General features: G+C 40.0%; 1 protein-coding gene across 1 annotated transcript; it reads right to left on the reverse strand.

Moving 5' to 3' along the window:
- Nucleotides 1-651: 651 nt before the first annotated feature.
- LOC140246346 (uncharacterized) lies at nt 652-16,813 on the reverse strand. Its single transcript, XM_072325817.1, has 11 exons — nt 14,699-16,813; nt 13,841-14,053; nt 13,449-13,529; nt 10,092-10,315; nt 9,444-9,693; nt 8,150-8,320; nt 5,794-6,005; nt 4,748-4,903; nt 3,683-3,905; nt 3,429-3,485; nt 652-1,774 (listed from the first exon to the last, which is right to left on the reverse strand). Exons 1-11 carry the CDS (start codon nt 16,811-16,813, stop codon nt 1,277-1,279), a joined length of 4,200 nt encoding a protein of 1,399 aa, XP_072181918.1. The 3' UTR covers nt 652-1,276.
- Between the last annotated feature and the right edge of the window lie 721 nt (nt 16,814-17,534).

Consider the following 17,534-nt stretch of genomic DNA (forward strand, 5'->3'; position numbering starts at 1 on the left):
AGGCGAAAACTCCAAATATTTCGAGACTTCCGGTACACCGTGAATTTCGCTACCCGTTGCGTTTCTACTGAAAATCATCCCTCGCATCACTGCGCATTGACCACCTCAAAAGGTGGACGACAGAGCACCTCACATCATTGCGCATCGGCCACTACCCGATCTGTTTCTACTGAGGAAAAATTCGAGGTGTCATGTTTTCCAACTCATTCTTAATAAATGACTCCACTGATGACACATTTCTCATGTAAGGTTGCGCCAATTCCATTAAATGAAAAGCTTGAGGTGCATTCGAAGATAAAAATATAAAGGTAAAGCAGAGAAATGGGAAAAGATCAAATATCATGAAACAAGTAAGTTTTCAACTCATTCTTAAATGACTAGTTGATGACACGTTTCTCATGTAAGGTTGAGCAATGTCCATTAAATGAAAAGCTCAAGGCACATTTGAAGATACAAATATAAAGGTAAGAAGTAATTGGAGAAGTTCAAATACATAGAAACAAGTAAGTTTACAACTCTTTGATGACATTTCTTATTTAAGACTGTGCCAAATCCATTAAAATGAAAATATAAAAGTTAGATGGAGAAATGGGAAAAATTCAAATATCATGAAACAAGCAAACTTTCAACTCATTCTTAAATGACGTTGTTGATGGCACGTACAAACTGTGTAAGATGGCAGTGAATTCCATAGTTATCCAAACCTAATCATGCAAAAGAATCAGTTTATTGATAGACTCTTTCCTGGTCAGTAATCACATAATATTTTATCATAGTCATTATTTTTGCTATTGGTAAAGATATGATGACTCTTGGTACCTGAACACCTTGAAATGTTGGTGTAACAACATATATCTGCACACTCGATTATGTGATTGTGCATTTCATTACACAAGAATATAGAAGTTCTGGCTATTCATGGTTGCACTCATTAAAGTAGCAGCACTTTCCACTCCATTGGCAAATCAAATATTCCTCGGAATGGAGGCTATGAACTTGGGTCATCCTAGTCCAGGCGCTAAATCTCTTGACTTTCATTACTGAGGGAGTGCTTAAAAGCTAAAGGAGCAATTTCCCACATCATCCGTGGCAGCTATCTTCAATGAGAAGGCACGAGTGTGAACATACCTAATGTAAGATTCTAGAGTTAACTTCTGGTAACATGCCGCCACTAAAAGATTGATGCACAGCTCTCGACTAATGAGACTGCAGAATTTTCTCGAGCTGTTCTATAATAGATACTGAGATCTTTGGAAGAAGTAGAAGGAGGTAGTGCTCAAATAGGATACTGCAAAGTCACCTCATCCACAATGACTTGAGGGAATGGCTCAGTGTCCACATCATTCCCTCTCATCACAACTCTTCTCACCTGGGCATGCACAGGGTCACATCTCAAACAGGCATCGATGGCCTGGGCCGTATGATGATGGATAATCCACCGATGGCAGTCCCGCACCTCTATGATGACGTCAAAGGCTGGTACGCGGTTCCTACGGAGGATCATGCCGTCACGGACATCCTGCTGGCTGTTTTTGCAGGCCTGCGAGATGGCCCTGCGTATCTGGCCGTTGATGGGGTCCAGGCGGGAATTGGTGATGAAGTCGCTGAGGGTTTGCCCACGGGCTGAGGCCAGGAGCTGAATGCCCCTCTGCCGGGCAGCCAGTGCCGCCACGGCGTCAGCCTCGGTTTCAATCCTGTCGACGATTATCGTCTGTGCGCTGTGATTCCGCACCACCTCTCTGATGGCGGTGGGCTGAAGGTCACGTCTTTGCAGCTGAATAACAAGACAGAAAGCATACAAACCTGATTACAATCATGAATTCATTCTGGTTGTTAGCAGTGATGTATCATTAGGCTGTCGTATGACAATGTGGCAAATCATTTGCAATGCTGATTCATTAATGTATGCACAAGATTTCTGTCATTTCAAATTCCACAATTTCAAAATTCCTTAAAATATTCTACATAATGTTAATCACATTTATCATTCTGCATGATTTCCTATGAACCTTTATCAATCACTGCAGTCTTTCCAAAGGTCATTTCAGAACTTTTATCTTACTTGACAAGAATACATGTACTCCCACCAGAGTGTGTATGCCCATGATTTTTATCATAGCTATTACTCATTATAAAATGGGTTCAAGAATGTAGCCAATTGGAAGCGCTGAAATGAGTCACGTGTGAGTGCATTAATTTCTTATGCACGGCCTGACCAGGGAGGTGGAAGAGTCTCTCTTCCACCTCCCTGGCCTGACGTACGTCACAATGTTTACACTAGCAGTGCGCACTCAATCAGTTGTTACAAGTGCGTCACATGCTACTATACGCGCTGTCAATCCTGTAAACAACTTCTAGTTCGGGCCGCGGGCTGCCACAACAGCCGGCGGCCTTTCTTGTGCATAACACGTGGCGTACGTATACTCTACGTACAGTACTTATGTGCGGGATTTCCGAGTGCGACGTGCGTAAATGTTTGGGACGAACATCTTCGGTCTTCTTGACTTTTGAGCGAGTGCTACATGTAGCTGACTGGTATTGACCCACAAAGGTACGTGAATAATGCTGTTAGTTTTCGACCCATTTTATAAAACAAATGATGCACAGGATTATTTCGTGGCGTTAGTGAAGGTGCGGCACACTCTCGAGTATTGACAACGGTTGCAAACATGCACTCGGCTGCGCCTCATGCATGTCGCACCATTGTCAATACTCTCGAGCGCACCGCACCTTCACTAACACTCTCTATCCTGTGCATCATTTGTATAAAAACACTGAATAATCAGTATGTATTTATGTTGATAAAGCAATTTGTCAATCACTTGCTTTATCATGCATGTACATGGCTGGCTTGTAATTACTGTCCAGGTAAAGTGCATTCAAATGGGGGAAAGCAATACCAACAAAATAAAAATCCTTCAACAAGGCTTAGTTTGGCATGTGACTGGCAGAACAGGAAATGGCTAAAATTTCTACGGCAAGTGAAGTCTACATTCTGCCCCAAATCACTTCAAACATAAATTCATAGAGTTATTATCATCTCGGACAAAGCATGTAATACTATGACAGGACCTAAATACCATACATTGCAACAGAAAACTAAAATATCTAAGCTTGGCACCAAAATCTGAACAAATATCTATCAATCTGCTCTGTCCAATACTGTATACGCCATGTATTAAGCGAGTCTAAATTTTTGCGAATCAGGACTTCCTGACATTTTCGCGAGTGGTTAAATTTGGGATCGTGGAGTACAGCGCTGAATGGCAAAATGTATGCGTGCACGTCACATTCATGTCAGGATCAGAGTCATATTTTTGCATGTTTTTAAATTTGCAAGTAGCACCTAACTTGCAAAATTCGCAAAAATAAAAACCTCGCGAAATACTAGGCGTACACAGTATAACGAATAAATTTGGCATTCATACCTGCATTCGCCTTGCTCCTCCTATCGATGGATGAGGGATGTCATCATCACCACCAATCTGAAGGAAATAAAAGCACAAATTTGCAAGAAGTGGAGGTATATGAGTTCCAGCATGTAGTGATTGTTTGCAGAAGTAAAAGTTTGTGCAGAATAGGGGCATATTTTGTTGATAGAAATCACAACATATATCAAAACCTGCTTGTTTCTAGTACACATGTTGTTGTTTCTAACAAAAGAGTTTGAAGAATAACATACCTCATTGAGGGTATCAACGATCACGACACGTCTTCCAACCGTGTCGTTCAGCACTCTGGCCGCTTCCCGCAGCAGGGTCGTCTTGCCTGACCGTGGCTGACCAAGAAAGAGCACAGACTGACCATCACGGATGAGGTCAAATAGAGGAGTGATGCAGCCAAAGACAGGATGCTGAAATTTGACCGTGATGCTGATGGGTTCTCTTTGCCGATTCACCAGGACCCTGAAAACAATTCAAGAAGAACGAAAATAGAAATGACATTCCTACATTGCAACTGATTGACAAATTGCCCTTCAAGAGTTTGAGTAGGAGCCTTGATAAAAATCAGAGGCATGCATGCTTGGGTGGGATTTGAACCCACAACTTCCTGATTACTAGACAGGTGTCATTTCCACTAGACTATGGAGCCTTCGTGCAGTTTCCGGTGATGATTCTGATCCCTCATAATAGCAAGTACTGCATACTTATTCAAATTAATGGATTCTTGCATCAAGTCATTTTATTGCCACTAATTGACAATCCAGGTATATGTGCTGGTTGGAAATAATGCCTATTTAGTGACCGGGGTACGTATCATGCACCTTGAGCGCTCTCGCTCTACAAAGCGGATTCTGCACAATATAAGTCATACATATATTATCATTATCATTATCATTATCATTATCATTATCATCATCATTATTATTATTGTTATTATTATTATTATTATTATTATTATTACTATTATCATTATCATTATTATTATTATCATTATTATTATTATCATTATCATTACTATTATTATCATTATCATTATTATTATTATTATTATTATTATCATTATTATTATTATCATTATCATTACTATTATTATCATTATTATTATTATTATTATTATTATTATTATTATTATTATTATTATTATCATTATTATTATTATCATTATTATTATTATTATCATTATCATTCTCATTATCATTATTGTTGTTGTTATAATACTGAAACTGTAATACACTTTTGGTTTCCTTTCATCACCTCACAAAGAATATTTCACAATCTCTATTGAATTCAAAGAGCACACCCACCCAACTCTGTGCAGGGTGCCAGTTATGGCTGCCCGATGGTCAGTGCTCACAGGGGAACAATTCCCGTCCAGAAACTCCACCATATCCTGCTTGGTCAGTACTCTGTCACGTAGAGTCTTCACTTTGAGCTGGTCTCGGTCCGTTGGTTGGTAATATCTGGCAATGTCAAATGAGATGATAATGTCTTCATCATGCTTTTCTTGGGTCCTTGTACATGAATGATATCAAGTTTCCTCCCATTTTTTCTTTGCAAGCGGTTGCAATAAATTGTTGACATTTTACCAAGGTTCACAAAATTTTACCAAGTTCAATCATATAATTTGTGGCACACCGGTGTGAATAAATCATGAATAAATCAAAACTATTCTAGAGAGCACTAAGGCAACATTGCTGGTGGCTATAAGGGACTAGACTATAGTTTGTTAGTTGAACCAATCATTGTGTTATACATATCCTGTCTTCTTCTTCTAGCATATGGTACAATGTTTCTGGCTGATACATTTGCTGACTATTGCTATTCACCTGGGGTGAACCGCGAGGGGTCGGCATCGAGAGCCGTGCATCAATTTTTAGTGGCATCACGTTCGATATCAATAATCACTGTGATCAATGGTGATAAACACTGATAATATGCTATTGCAAACTTGTAGCACTTAGCTAGCTTTCGCCCACTTTGACTTAGCAGATATGGCTAGCCATGGATCCAATAATTTTAACATGCATCAAATAATTCCTGATGCATGGTTGCATCTTTGGCAAGCCAATAGGAAAGCATCCAGTAAATTTGACAAGCGTAGGTGATTATCGGACATATGATCGAACCAATACATTTCTGGCAAAAAATAGTCCATCTTTTTTTAAAACAGATGATGCACATGTCTCTCCATGAGTCAGAAGAAATAATGTGCATGCAGTATCTACCAAATCTTGTCTAAATCCACTTGGCTGTGCCTCATGGGTTAAACAATTCCGTAGTTACCACATGGACACAGTTCTTACAGATGCACTCAGACCAGTGTATCATTTATAAATCAATGGTACACTACCTTGCGCTAGGTTTCCTTCCAACATCCATTATCACTTCAGTGAGTAAATCTAGTGAGAATGAATCGTCTTCCTCAGCGAGTTGCTTCAGGGCATTCTTGGTGCGGCTGTCAAAGGATGCCAAGAACTGATCCTTGTCGTGCTGGTTCCACCTCTCAAACTCCCTGGCTATCTCCAAGCTGATCTGACAGGGATTAATCTGCCTCGTGGCTTGCTACAAGACAAAGCACAGAGTAGTGTTTGGTCCATGAATTACATGCTGATCTGCATTCACACACACACTCTTGTGCAGCATATGAAGCAAAATCCAGTCTTCTGGCACTATGAAAGAAGTCTGAGACATGACTTGTAGTTTAATAGAGTGTGGGTGAGGGTATACACTGTATGTACATCTACATCTGTATGATTTATTCTTTTAACCCTAAAAGGGCCGGGGGGGGCAGAATCCGCCCCCCCCTCAACGTTTCGCGCTATAATTCTGTAACGCGAGAAGGCTTCATCGCGAGGCTTCTTGACTTTCTTCGTTCAAGTCTCGCGCAACTTTTGAGACCAAATTTGCAACGTCCGCGCATACTTTTGCGAAGCCACGCCCATTTTTGTAACGGAATGTCGCTCCAAAATGGGCACAATTTTGTGATTTTGTGTACATTTCCTATGGAAAACAGTGCTCTGTCATGAAAGGCATAAAAACCTGATTATTTTTACAATTAATCACTTTCATTGATTAATTTTGTGTTAATTATGGTAGAAAAGTGGTCAGTGACAATTTCCAATGAAAAAACAAAGAAAAAACAAAAGTTGAAAAACAAAGAAATACATAAGAAATTCTGAAAACAATAAAATACATAAGAATTGAAATGAGTTTTGGAAGTTTTTGTGATGTACAATTGTTGAATATGCTAAAACAGATTTACAGATCAAAAATTAGACTCTCAATGCTTTTAATTAAGCTAAAATATCACCTTGAGCTTAATTTGCATAATTAATTAATTAAAATTAGAAATTGATTGTTTCAAAAAATCTTATAACACAATCTTGTAGATTATGACACGGGTCTCACGCATGCAAAATTTCATCGCGATCGCACCACCGATGACCGAGATCTCGGGGGGGGGGGGGGGGGCGGAATCCCCCCCCCCGGTCTGAGCATAGCCAAAAAAGCCCGGCCCCTTTAGGGTTAACTATTCATCTATTTAGGATCTGATATATACCTTTTCCTTCAGCTGCTCATCTTGCAAGTAATGTCATCAATTTCAAATTTTTACTTGCCTGGAAAAAAACAAGGATTTGCCGCAAACTAGTGCCAATGTATAATGTAACTGACTGGAGGAGCTTCTGCTTTTCAAACCAAAGACAAAATATTACTTCCCTGATTGGGCAAGTAACATAATTGGCATTTTACAATATTTTCACTTGCCTAGTGGGAAAGTGCTTACTGTGAAACACGCTATTTTCATGGCATGAAAATTTTGCGAACTGGAGCCAACAGCCTTTTTCACAGCATGAAATTTTCACGAGTTACCTATAACATTCAATGCATATAGTGAAAACAAGAATTTTCAAGTGCATTTTGATTTGCATCGTGAATCTTGGCTCTCACAAAATTCGTGAAATTAAATGCACAAGAACATTCCTCGTTTTACAGTATGTTGAGCCCTGTATATAAATACATATCATTTCACACAGACAAACTCATGTGCATTCCCATGAGACTTTTTTTTTTTTTTGCAGCAAATGGATGTGGTGAAAACTGAAAACACTGTGTTCATATTTCCATGCATGAAAATTTAAGTATATTTACTACTTTACTGTGCAGTATGCATACCAATGTATGCACATCACATATCAATAACACAAGTACACACATTTAATCACAGAATACTGTAAAACGAGGAATCGTTGCGTGCATTTTAATTTCACGAATTTCGAGAGAGCCAAGATTCGCGAAATTAAACTGCACATGAAAATTCTTATCTACACTAGATCTATATGCATTGAATGTTAGAGGCAACTCATGAAAATTTCATGCTGCGAAAAAGGCCGTCGGCTCCAATTCACAAAAATTTCATGCCACGAAAATATTGTTTTACAGTATAAATACCAGTAAACAGTCCATTACAGCAAGCTACTAGCATACATACATATATATGCGTACTTACCATTTATCACCTGACAAAACGCATGATTCACCCAGTTCAAAATGTGCATAGAAAATCATTTAGGGTAGGTTTTAGAATTTGCACTAACCAGAAGTAGCGGAGAATCCGCAAAAACTAATATACTGCGAAGGTTTCTGCATTTACAGTATCTAGCTGTTCTTGTGAACAAAAGTGACAAGAGGTCTAGACTATTCACTACCTCGCTTGCACAGTGAACCAAGGTTGGCATTCCATCTTCCCCATAGTGTAGGACCTTGGACTGCACTGGGCCTGGTGAAGATGGCAAGTAGCCTTCAGGATGTCCACTTGACTCACATGAAGACGGCGTAGCTTGGTCTGGACGACAGCTTCCAGAAAGATAGCCATCAACCTTTTGTGATGACCGTACACAGGACATGACAAGAGGCAGGTGAATATGGGTGAGAAATGATTTATGACATCTTGGTGAGGTTCTTATGCAATCCTCCAAAACAAGTTAACTCTATAATTACGGCATTCAAGGCTAGCATAACATTCAGATATTCAAATATAGGGAGATTCCAAAGAGCGATCAAATCAAGGAAATACTGTATACGCTGAATATTTTGCAAGGTTTTTATTTTCACGAATTTTGCGAGTCACGTGCTATTCGCGAAATTAAATACACGCATAAACAAAGACTCTGATCCTGATATGAATGTGATGCACACGTACAGTTGTATATATGTTTCTCCTTTCAGTACAGTACTCTACGATCACGAATTCAACCACTCGCGAAATTGTCGGGAAGTCCCGATTCGCAAAAAATTTAGACTCACTATTTATGGTGTATACAGCACTTGTGTGTGACATGCCACTCAGGTGGCCAAAATAATTTCTGAATCTGGGAGACCTTTTATATCCGCTTATCCAGACATAAAAGATATCAGCACGCTTTAGATCTGCAATGCGAACGCTAGGACAACGCAGCCTCCCGGGTTGGAAAATGGAAACAGCTGTCTTGTGCATACTTGGGCCAATAATTAGCATCGTGTTAGCGTTCACATCGCAGATCTAATGCTCGCTATGATTTTCTTATCTAGACATAAGAGACACTGAAAATTTTAGGAAGCCTCCTACAGGATCACAGAGGACTTGGCAGTTCTGAGCGTGTCTCGGGAGTCCAGTATGCAAACACAGTGCAATGACATGAGAAATAGTTTTATTTGGAGGTGCTTTAAAGATGTGAAAAAAGATGTACCAACAACAACAAAAAAAGTTCAAAACAATATCATCCTCACTGCTACATTGCCACACAGTTTCTAGATATATATTACAAATGCTATTTTGACATAGACTTTGTGGAAACTAAAAAAATCTGGAAAAGACAGACAGAGCCACTGAGTGAAAGCATCAAAGAAAATTTAATTTTATCAAAGTTTCAATGATGCTATACTTTAATTGGTTTGTCATTGAAAGTAAATTGCACACTAGGGCAAGTTTTCTATGAATTCACCAAGAATGCTGCTACCGACCTCTTGACATTGGTCATGAGAGGGCGCTGCTTCACGGCTGGATGATGATATCTCTTCCAGAGAGATTGGGAGTGCCTTCTTGTATTTCTTTGGCTTCTTGGATTTCTTTGCCTTCTTGGAGCGCTTATGGTGAGAGGACAACACAGCCGCTATGTAGCCCACATTAATAGCATGGACCTCTCCCTTATGAGGTACTGTAGCCTCCTGGCTTTGTCTACAGGCCGGCGTTATCTGCTTCGATGTCATGGAGCTTCAAAAAGTAAATGATAGTGTTGTTGTCATGGTTACTGTCATGTCAAGGTAAAATACACTGGGGGGGGGGGGGCAGGGAGAGAGAAAAATATTCACTAATCATATTATTTAGGACAGGTTTCGTGAAGCTGTTACAAAAACAGAACAACAGCAGAAACTCTAATTATCTACATTTCGAGACTTGGCCTTGGTGCAAGCCTTGCCAGATTTTCCTCGTCCAGACATGATTTCTGTGTGTAATCGTCATATTCACCCACCAGTGATCCAACATTACTTGAGCCTTATAGGATATCTTAAGAAGCACAAGTTGAAAAATACAAATTGTCAGTACACGTAGCCAGCTTCAGAAATGGATTCTGTGGAAACGTCTGGTACCGTACCATACAGTTCTCCTACCTCAGCATTTCTTCAAACAGATGTGGAACTAATTTGGAGCTCATTCTTGCCCAGTCCGCCAGTGCAGAGATTTGCTGCTCTGAGTAACCTAACTGAAGGAGCGGAGTTTGAAGGGTTGCCATGGAGACCAACCCATCTTGGAATGGTGATACACCATAGTCCTTCATGATGGCCGGCAACAAGCCTGAGCAGCAACTTTTCGTTCGTAAGAGGTTGTGTGTAACCTGTTTGGGACAGCACCGAGAACAGCTAAAATAATCGGCCTTGAGATGGCAAAACAACCAGTGGCGTATCTAGGGAAAACGGCGCCCGGGGCAAGCGCGAAAATTGCGCCCCTAATTTCCGAAAAAGTGTTCAACCCCAACCCCATCCCGTAGAGACTTTAAACACAGTCCACTGTCATGATGTACTTTTTTGAGGGTGATTTAAATGTAATGAATTTTGATAAATTTTGGCGAGCGAGCGCAGTGAGCGAGCCGAATTTTTTTGTGTATTTCAGCTTACAAAACATGGAATTCTTGTCATTTTTTGCTTATTAAATCTTACAATTCTAATCAAGATATAGTGACGGCCTTATAGATAACGATTAATACCAACCAACTGAGGACTTAGAAAAAAACTACTCTAAATTAATACGCGCGAGTGAGCCAAAATTGGTATATTTCCGCGGCATCATCACGTTTTGTTCTTATCTCTTTTTTGTAATAAATTTTGGCGAGCGAGCGCAGCGAGCGAGCCGAAAATTTGTATTTCAGCTAACAAAATATGGAATTCTTGTAATTTTTTGCTTTTCAAAATTTGCAATTCTAATAAAGATATGGTGACGGAATTATAGATAACGATTGATACCAACAAACTGAGGACTTAGAAAAACTACTCTAAATTAGTACGCGCGAGTGAGCCGAAATGTGTATATTTCCGCGGCATCATCACGATTTGTTCTTATCTCTTTTTTGTAATAAATTTTGGCGAGCGAGCGCAGCGAGCGAGCCGAAAATTTTTGCATTTCAGCTAACAAAACATGGAATTCTTGTCATTTTTTGCTTATTAAATCCTACAATTCTAATTAAGATATGGTGACGACGATAACGATTTATACCAACAAACTGAGGACTTTAAAAAATACTCTAAATTAGTACGCGCGAGTGAGTCGTAATTTATATATTTCCGCGTCATCATCACGTTTTGTTCTTATCTCTTTTTGGGGATAAATTTTGGCGAGCGAGCGCAGCGAGCGAGCCGAAAAATTTTGTATTTCAGCTTACAAAACATGAAATTCTTGTCATTTTTTGCTTATTAAATCTTACAATTTTTACAAGATATAGTGACGACCTTATAGATAACTATTCATACCAACAAACTGAGGACTTTAAAAAAATACTCTAAATTAGTACGAGCGAGTGAGCCGAAATTTGTATATACCCGCGTCATCAATACGTTTTGTTCTTATCTTGTTTGATTTGGGTTGTGTTTTTTTTTTGCGCCCCCACCCCCCCCCCCTTATGTTCGAAACCATTGGCGCCTTCTTTTGATCCAATTGGCGATCGCTTCAGAACGAAAGAAATGGCAGCCGCTGCTCCGTGAAACATGTTGCCTGCTGAATATAAAGTGACATGTGTGAACACAATAGACATGGTAATTTTGTCCACTCATGTCATCACCACGTTTTGTTCGTACCTTCTTTTTTACATAAATTTTGGCGAGCGAGCGCATCGAGCGAGCCGAAAATTTTTGTACTTCAGCTTACTTACAGAACACGGAAATCTTGTGTGAACACAATAAACATTGTCATTTTGTCGGCGGCATCATGTTTTATTTGTTGTCTTGTTTGATTTGGTTTTCTGCCCCCCCCCCTTTTTTCCGGGCGAGAGTTTTTTTTTTTTCTTCTTCTTCTTCTCTTTTTTTTTCTTTTTTTCTTCTTCTTCGTTTTTTTCCCTTTTTTTTTTTCTTCTTCGTTTTTTTTTTTCGTTTTTTTTTGCGCCCCCGGGGAGTGGCGCCCGGGGCACGTGCCCCCCTTGCCCCCCCCTAGATACGCCACTGAAAACAACGCATGTCAAAAATTCATGAAAACTGCCTTAGTCACATATTTCAGCTTATTTTAGTATAATCTAACTCTTGACCAAATCTTGAAATCAGAACCCATTCCGTTACTGATATGACGCTCCATCCAAGTGGGAATTGTTCAAATTTTGTTGGGAAAACACAATGCTTGCCCCTGCTCATCACACGTCAGGCATGGAATAGGCAAAACAACGTATCTACATGCGTTACGTTGTTTTGCCATCTACATGTTTACTAAGTAATAGGCTGCGCGCCAAGTGCTGTTGCAGAAGCGCACGCATACTGACGTTGTAATACATTAAACTTGTGCCAGTGATCGAGACTTACGTTGTTTTGACGCATCAATGGCAATAGTGTGGTTATGTTGTGATGGCAAAACAATGTATGTTTTGATTAAATGCAAATTATTCTAAAAATAAAGGGTCTAGTGAAATAAATTTGCATGCACTGTATTACTGATAGTGTTGGTCCTTCTAGGGTAAGATATGAAGTGTTGAATGAAAACAGAAAGACAGCTGAAGGTTTGCAAAACTTCAAGCTCAATTTAATGGAAATGAGGTTGGATTTAGATACATTGTTTTGCCATCTTAAGGACGAAATGTCAAAGTTTCAGAAGCAATCATCACATTCAATTATTTCATTTCATTCATTTATTTTGGCAAAATATAAAACAATATACAACTTACAAGTCATTACAAAGAAACAAATACATGCCAAGACTACTAAGAAGTAATTGGATGTGCTTGTAGCTGGATCCCTCAAACAAAAAAGGTCACTCCAACTCCAAATAGGCCCTTGTAACTATAACTTCATCACATAAACAATAGCAAAGGTTTCACTAATATTAGATGAGAAAGAAGAAAATGACAAAATTTCAGAATGTAACACTCTTCACACACATACATCTAGTTCTGCACATGTCTCAACTGACAGTAGTAATTTGAGGATCATATCAAAATGTGAAATCTGCAGCCTGTGATGTGGGCGGCACTTACACTACAATTGTAAAATATGGGTCTGCCACCATCTCAAGTTAATCGTATGCAACCCATCTGGCAGTAAAATAAAAAAAAGCAAGCTAGAAAACTGCACACACTATTTCAAATAAGGTTTAACAGGCAAAACACAAAAACAACACCTAAAACGTGTGGTACTAAATACGAACCAATTGTCTCTGTACACCTGTACATATCAACTGTTAACATTGTGGTTGTGGTGTGAAGAGATAAATGACACTATGTATTTTAAGTGGAAGGATTACATACACTCTGCTCCAGTACCTGAGTAACGACATACCTTTACATCAAACACGCTGACCATCTCCAGCCGAAGTTGATCATAGACCTTAGATGACAGCTGCTTCACATTGAAGGTTACCTGATAGAGAGATCAGAGGGATTGCAATTTCACATATATCCTAGACATGCCACCTTTGCTGTCAAATTCAGCGCTCAAATGCCAGCCCTGTAGGAAGCTTTAGAAGGAAAAAAAAAAAATGGGCCTTTGTATGCAGGGGCCATTCCACCATATCTCAAGAGAGAAATATGTTTGCTGTACACAAATATCTAATTTTTCTGGCAAACAGTACAAAAATTTATAGTTTCAAAGACTAAATTGTTACATGCAGTAAAAGGTATTACTAGAAAAGTAAAAGTATGTACATTGGAATGATAAACACCACTCTTTACCTTCAAGATGGCCGAGTTTGAAAGGAAGCCAAGAGGAAGGTGTTCTGTGCTTCTCCCTTCAACCTCAGCAGAAAGTGAAGTGAAATCAATGGCAAAGATCTGGCCCTCCCAGAGACCCACCAGCAGCCAACATTCTGATGAGGATACAGAGATGATGGGGAATGCGCTTTGGGCCAGACATTGATTAATGCATGAGCTGAAGTGCCCTTTGTCCTATTCAGGAGATTATAATGAAGACAATATTTATCAATTTTATTGATGACTGTATCAAAGTTGAAAACGTTATTTGTACAACTGTATATGCACACAAAATGAACAGCAGGCCAGGAGAATTAGGTACAGGAATGATGCTCGGACAGATGTGACACTTGCTGGATTGCAGAGATTAGCAGATGGTATAAAATGGTTCTGAAGCATTTCTTCCATAGGGAACCTCTAATACAAGCACTGCTAATCATAATACATTTAATGTGCATTCTCTTTCCTTGATTCACCAGTACCTTCAAATCTTACATCTGTAACTTTGTTCAGTCCCAAGATGGTGGCGGGGCTGGTGGTTGCAGGGTCTGTCACATGCCTCGTCAAGGCCTCTGGAGACTGGCTAAGACTATAGCAGTGTACCATAATTGTAGATATGATCTTGATGTCACCCCTGCCCTGAATAAATAATCTGAATATTTCACTGAAAAAAAGAAAAGAAAACCAATTGCTTTTATACAAACTCCCAAAGGTTTATTGGCACTGGTAGAACTCTGCTGTACATTTTAGACAATTTATAATAAGTTTGTCAGACAGTTTCTCAAATAATGCAGATTACGGAGAATACAGAATATAATAGGGTTTTCCCTGACCACAAACCTGCAGTACAGTGAGGATGTTATCTACATGCAGTGCTGGTTTCTCTGTCTTGTCTTCAATGGCTTCATTTGGTTCGGTCTCCTTTGCCTCCAAGGACTCTGTATCTGAGATACTTTCACTGCCAAGAGACTCCACCTCACTTCCTTCGGAACAGGTTTCCCACTCATCCCCAAGGGCTGCATCTTTTATCTCATCCCTGGACAACATAGAAGGCAAACAATATGTGGTACTCATGTCTGAAGAAGAAGTAGCCTCAGGGTGTGAGGTTGATGTTGTCAAAGAAGATTCAAGATCATTCTGGAAAACAGAGTCAGAGGGTGGATTGGAAGTATCATCCTCATGAGCACTGCCAGCTGGGCTGCACTGTCCACTAGAGCTGACAGCCTCATTCTCAAACAAGCATTGAGCAGGCGATACAACATACATCCTAGCATCATCGATTTCAAACAGCTCTGGGTGTGCTTTGAGAGTTTCCTTGATTACTGATAATTTCCTGCCATCAGCAGTGTTCCCGACATCACCAAATCCAATTAAGGCCTGTGCAACAAGATGGGCTGCAAAGTCTGCATCAGGATAATCCCTTGAGACCTGGGTGCAAATCTTTGAAAAGATAAGTGCCACAGAGTCCTCTATTGTCTGGTTGGTGTGCTTCACTGAAACATGCTCATGTAGGGACTCTATGACGATGCCAAACATGTCTGAATTGTCTCCTACCACCATTCTTTCAGCATCAGTGAGGATGTCCAATGACCTTATGAACAGTTCTTCAAGAGGGCAAGAACCATGGGCATAAATGAAGGTCTGCAGTTTGAGGGCAGTAGACAGGAGGTAGCTGTGTATCCAAGAGTAGGTGATAGCAACATTCTCCATAATGTCTACTTCATTGTCATCCACCACAAAAATGTCTGGGTAGCTCTGTAGAACTCTTCTAAATTCAGGGGCATTTTTGCCGAATTTCCTGCAGACTCTAAGTGGTACTTCACTGATGACATCCATCCACACTGAGAAAATTTGTCTCTTTCCTTTCTTCTTAAGATTAGATGCAACTGCTTGTAGTCCCTCAAGAAGGAGATACTCATGCCTTTCAACTTGTGCTTTAGCAGTGTCATGTTTTCTCCTGCAGTAGCTCAGCCTAATTGCTTCTTCCTCTTCAATCTGCAGTGCTTTTGCAACTTCTCCAACAACTTCTTGTTGAGCACCAGTAACAGCAGCCACACTTTCAGACAGGCAGTGTGCAGGCCAGACAACAAATGACCTTTCATCATCGATCTCAAACAGCTCTGGGTGTGCTTTGAGAGTTTCCTTGATCGCTAATAACTGTCTGCTATCAGCAGTACCCGTATGTGTAATCCCTGCATTATCAAACTCACTGCTGATTAAAACTTGAACTACATGCTGAACTGTACAGCCTGCATCAGGAAAATTCCTTGAGACTTGGGTGCTAATCTCTGAAAAGACAACTGCCCAGGATTCCTTCACTGTCTGGTTGGTGTGCTTCACTGAAACATGCTCATGTAGGGACTCTATGGTGATGCCAAACATGTCTAAATTGTCTCCTACAACCATTCTTTCAGCATCAGAGAGGATGTCCGATGACCTTATGAACAGTTCTTCAAGACGGCAAGAACCATGGGCAGAAATGAAGGTCTGCAGTTTGAGGGCAGCAGACAAGAGGTAGCTGTGTATCCAAGAGTAGGTGATAGCAGCGTTCTCCATGATGTCTACTTCATTGTCATCCACCACAAAAATGTCTGGGTAGCACCGTAGAACTCTTCTAAATTCAGGGGCCTTTTTGCCGAATTTCCTGCAGGCTGGAAGTGGTACTTCACTGATGATATCCATCCACAAGGACCTAATCGGTGTCTTTCCTGCCTTCTTGAGATAAGATACAACTGCTTGTAGTCCCTCGAGGAGGAGATACTCATGCATTTGAACTTGTGCTTTAGAAGTGTCAAGTTTTCTCCTGCAGCGGCCGATCCAGGCTGTTTGCTCCCCTTCAATCTCTAGCGCCATTGCACCTTCTGCAGGTACTTCTTGTTGAGCACCGGTAAGAGTCTCACTGACTGAATCCTTGACGACACCCACATCACCGTGTACATCATCTGCAAGAGCCATCCTTCGGTAATTTCTTTGGGGGTGTGGTGGGCTGTTAGATGTATGAGATCACCTTCCAACAAGAACATAGGTGGTTGAGAATCAATAAAGGATGGCAGCACATTTCTTTCAGATTTGGGGGATTTCAATACAAAGAAATCTGTCAAACATTGTTTTGAACATTGTTTGGACCTCTTTTAAGAAGGATACTCAGCCACGAGAAGTGAGAGGCTTGTTTCCACATCCATCTTACTCTACATGAAAAATAAGAAGAGGAAAATACAAAGAATGAAACTGGGGATAGTCAGAGTATGTTGCCAAATGAACAATCTCCTTCCGACATACTGAAATCTAATCGATCAGATATCAGCTAAATATAATAACATTACAGGTGTTACACAATTATCAGGACCAGCAGATTTCCTACTTATAGGTAGAACATACAGCTGTACCATTGGTAGAAGGAGTGTGGATCGTATCACCAGACACCTTTTTTTTTTTTTGTGGCTCTGAATTCCTTACACAGAGGATGAAATTTCAGCCAAAATATCACCACTTATTCACAAAGTCCTGAAAATTACGAATTTAGTAAAATCATGAAAATTATTCACTCTGATTTTTGGAAAATAGACTTAAAGTATACCCTTAGCTACAAGAGTTATCTTTTAGTGCGGTGTAAAAAAAAAATCACATTCTAATTCCGGACACAATTTTCATAATGGAATAATTGACTCCTTTCGCC

Source organism: Diadema setosum, chromosome 2 (assembly GCF_964275005.1).
Source record: "Diadema setosum chromosome 2, eeDiaSeto1, whole genome shotgun sequence".
In the NCBI taxonomy this organism is placed as follows: Eukaryota; Metazoa; Echinodermata; class Echinoidea; order Diadematoida; family Diadematidae; genus Diadema; species Diadema setosum.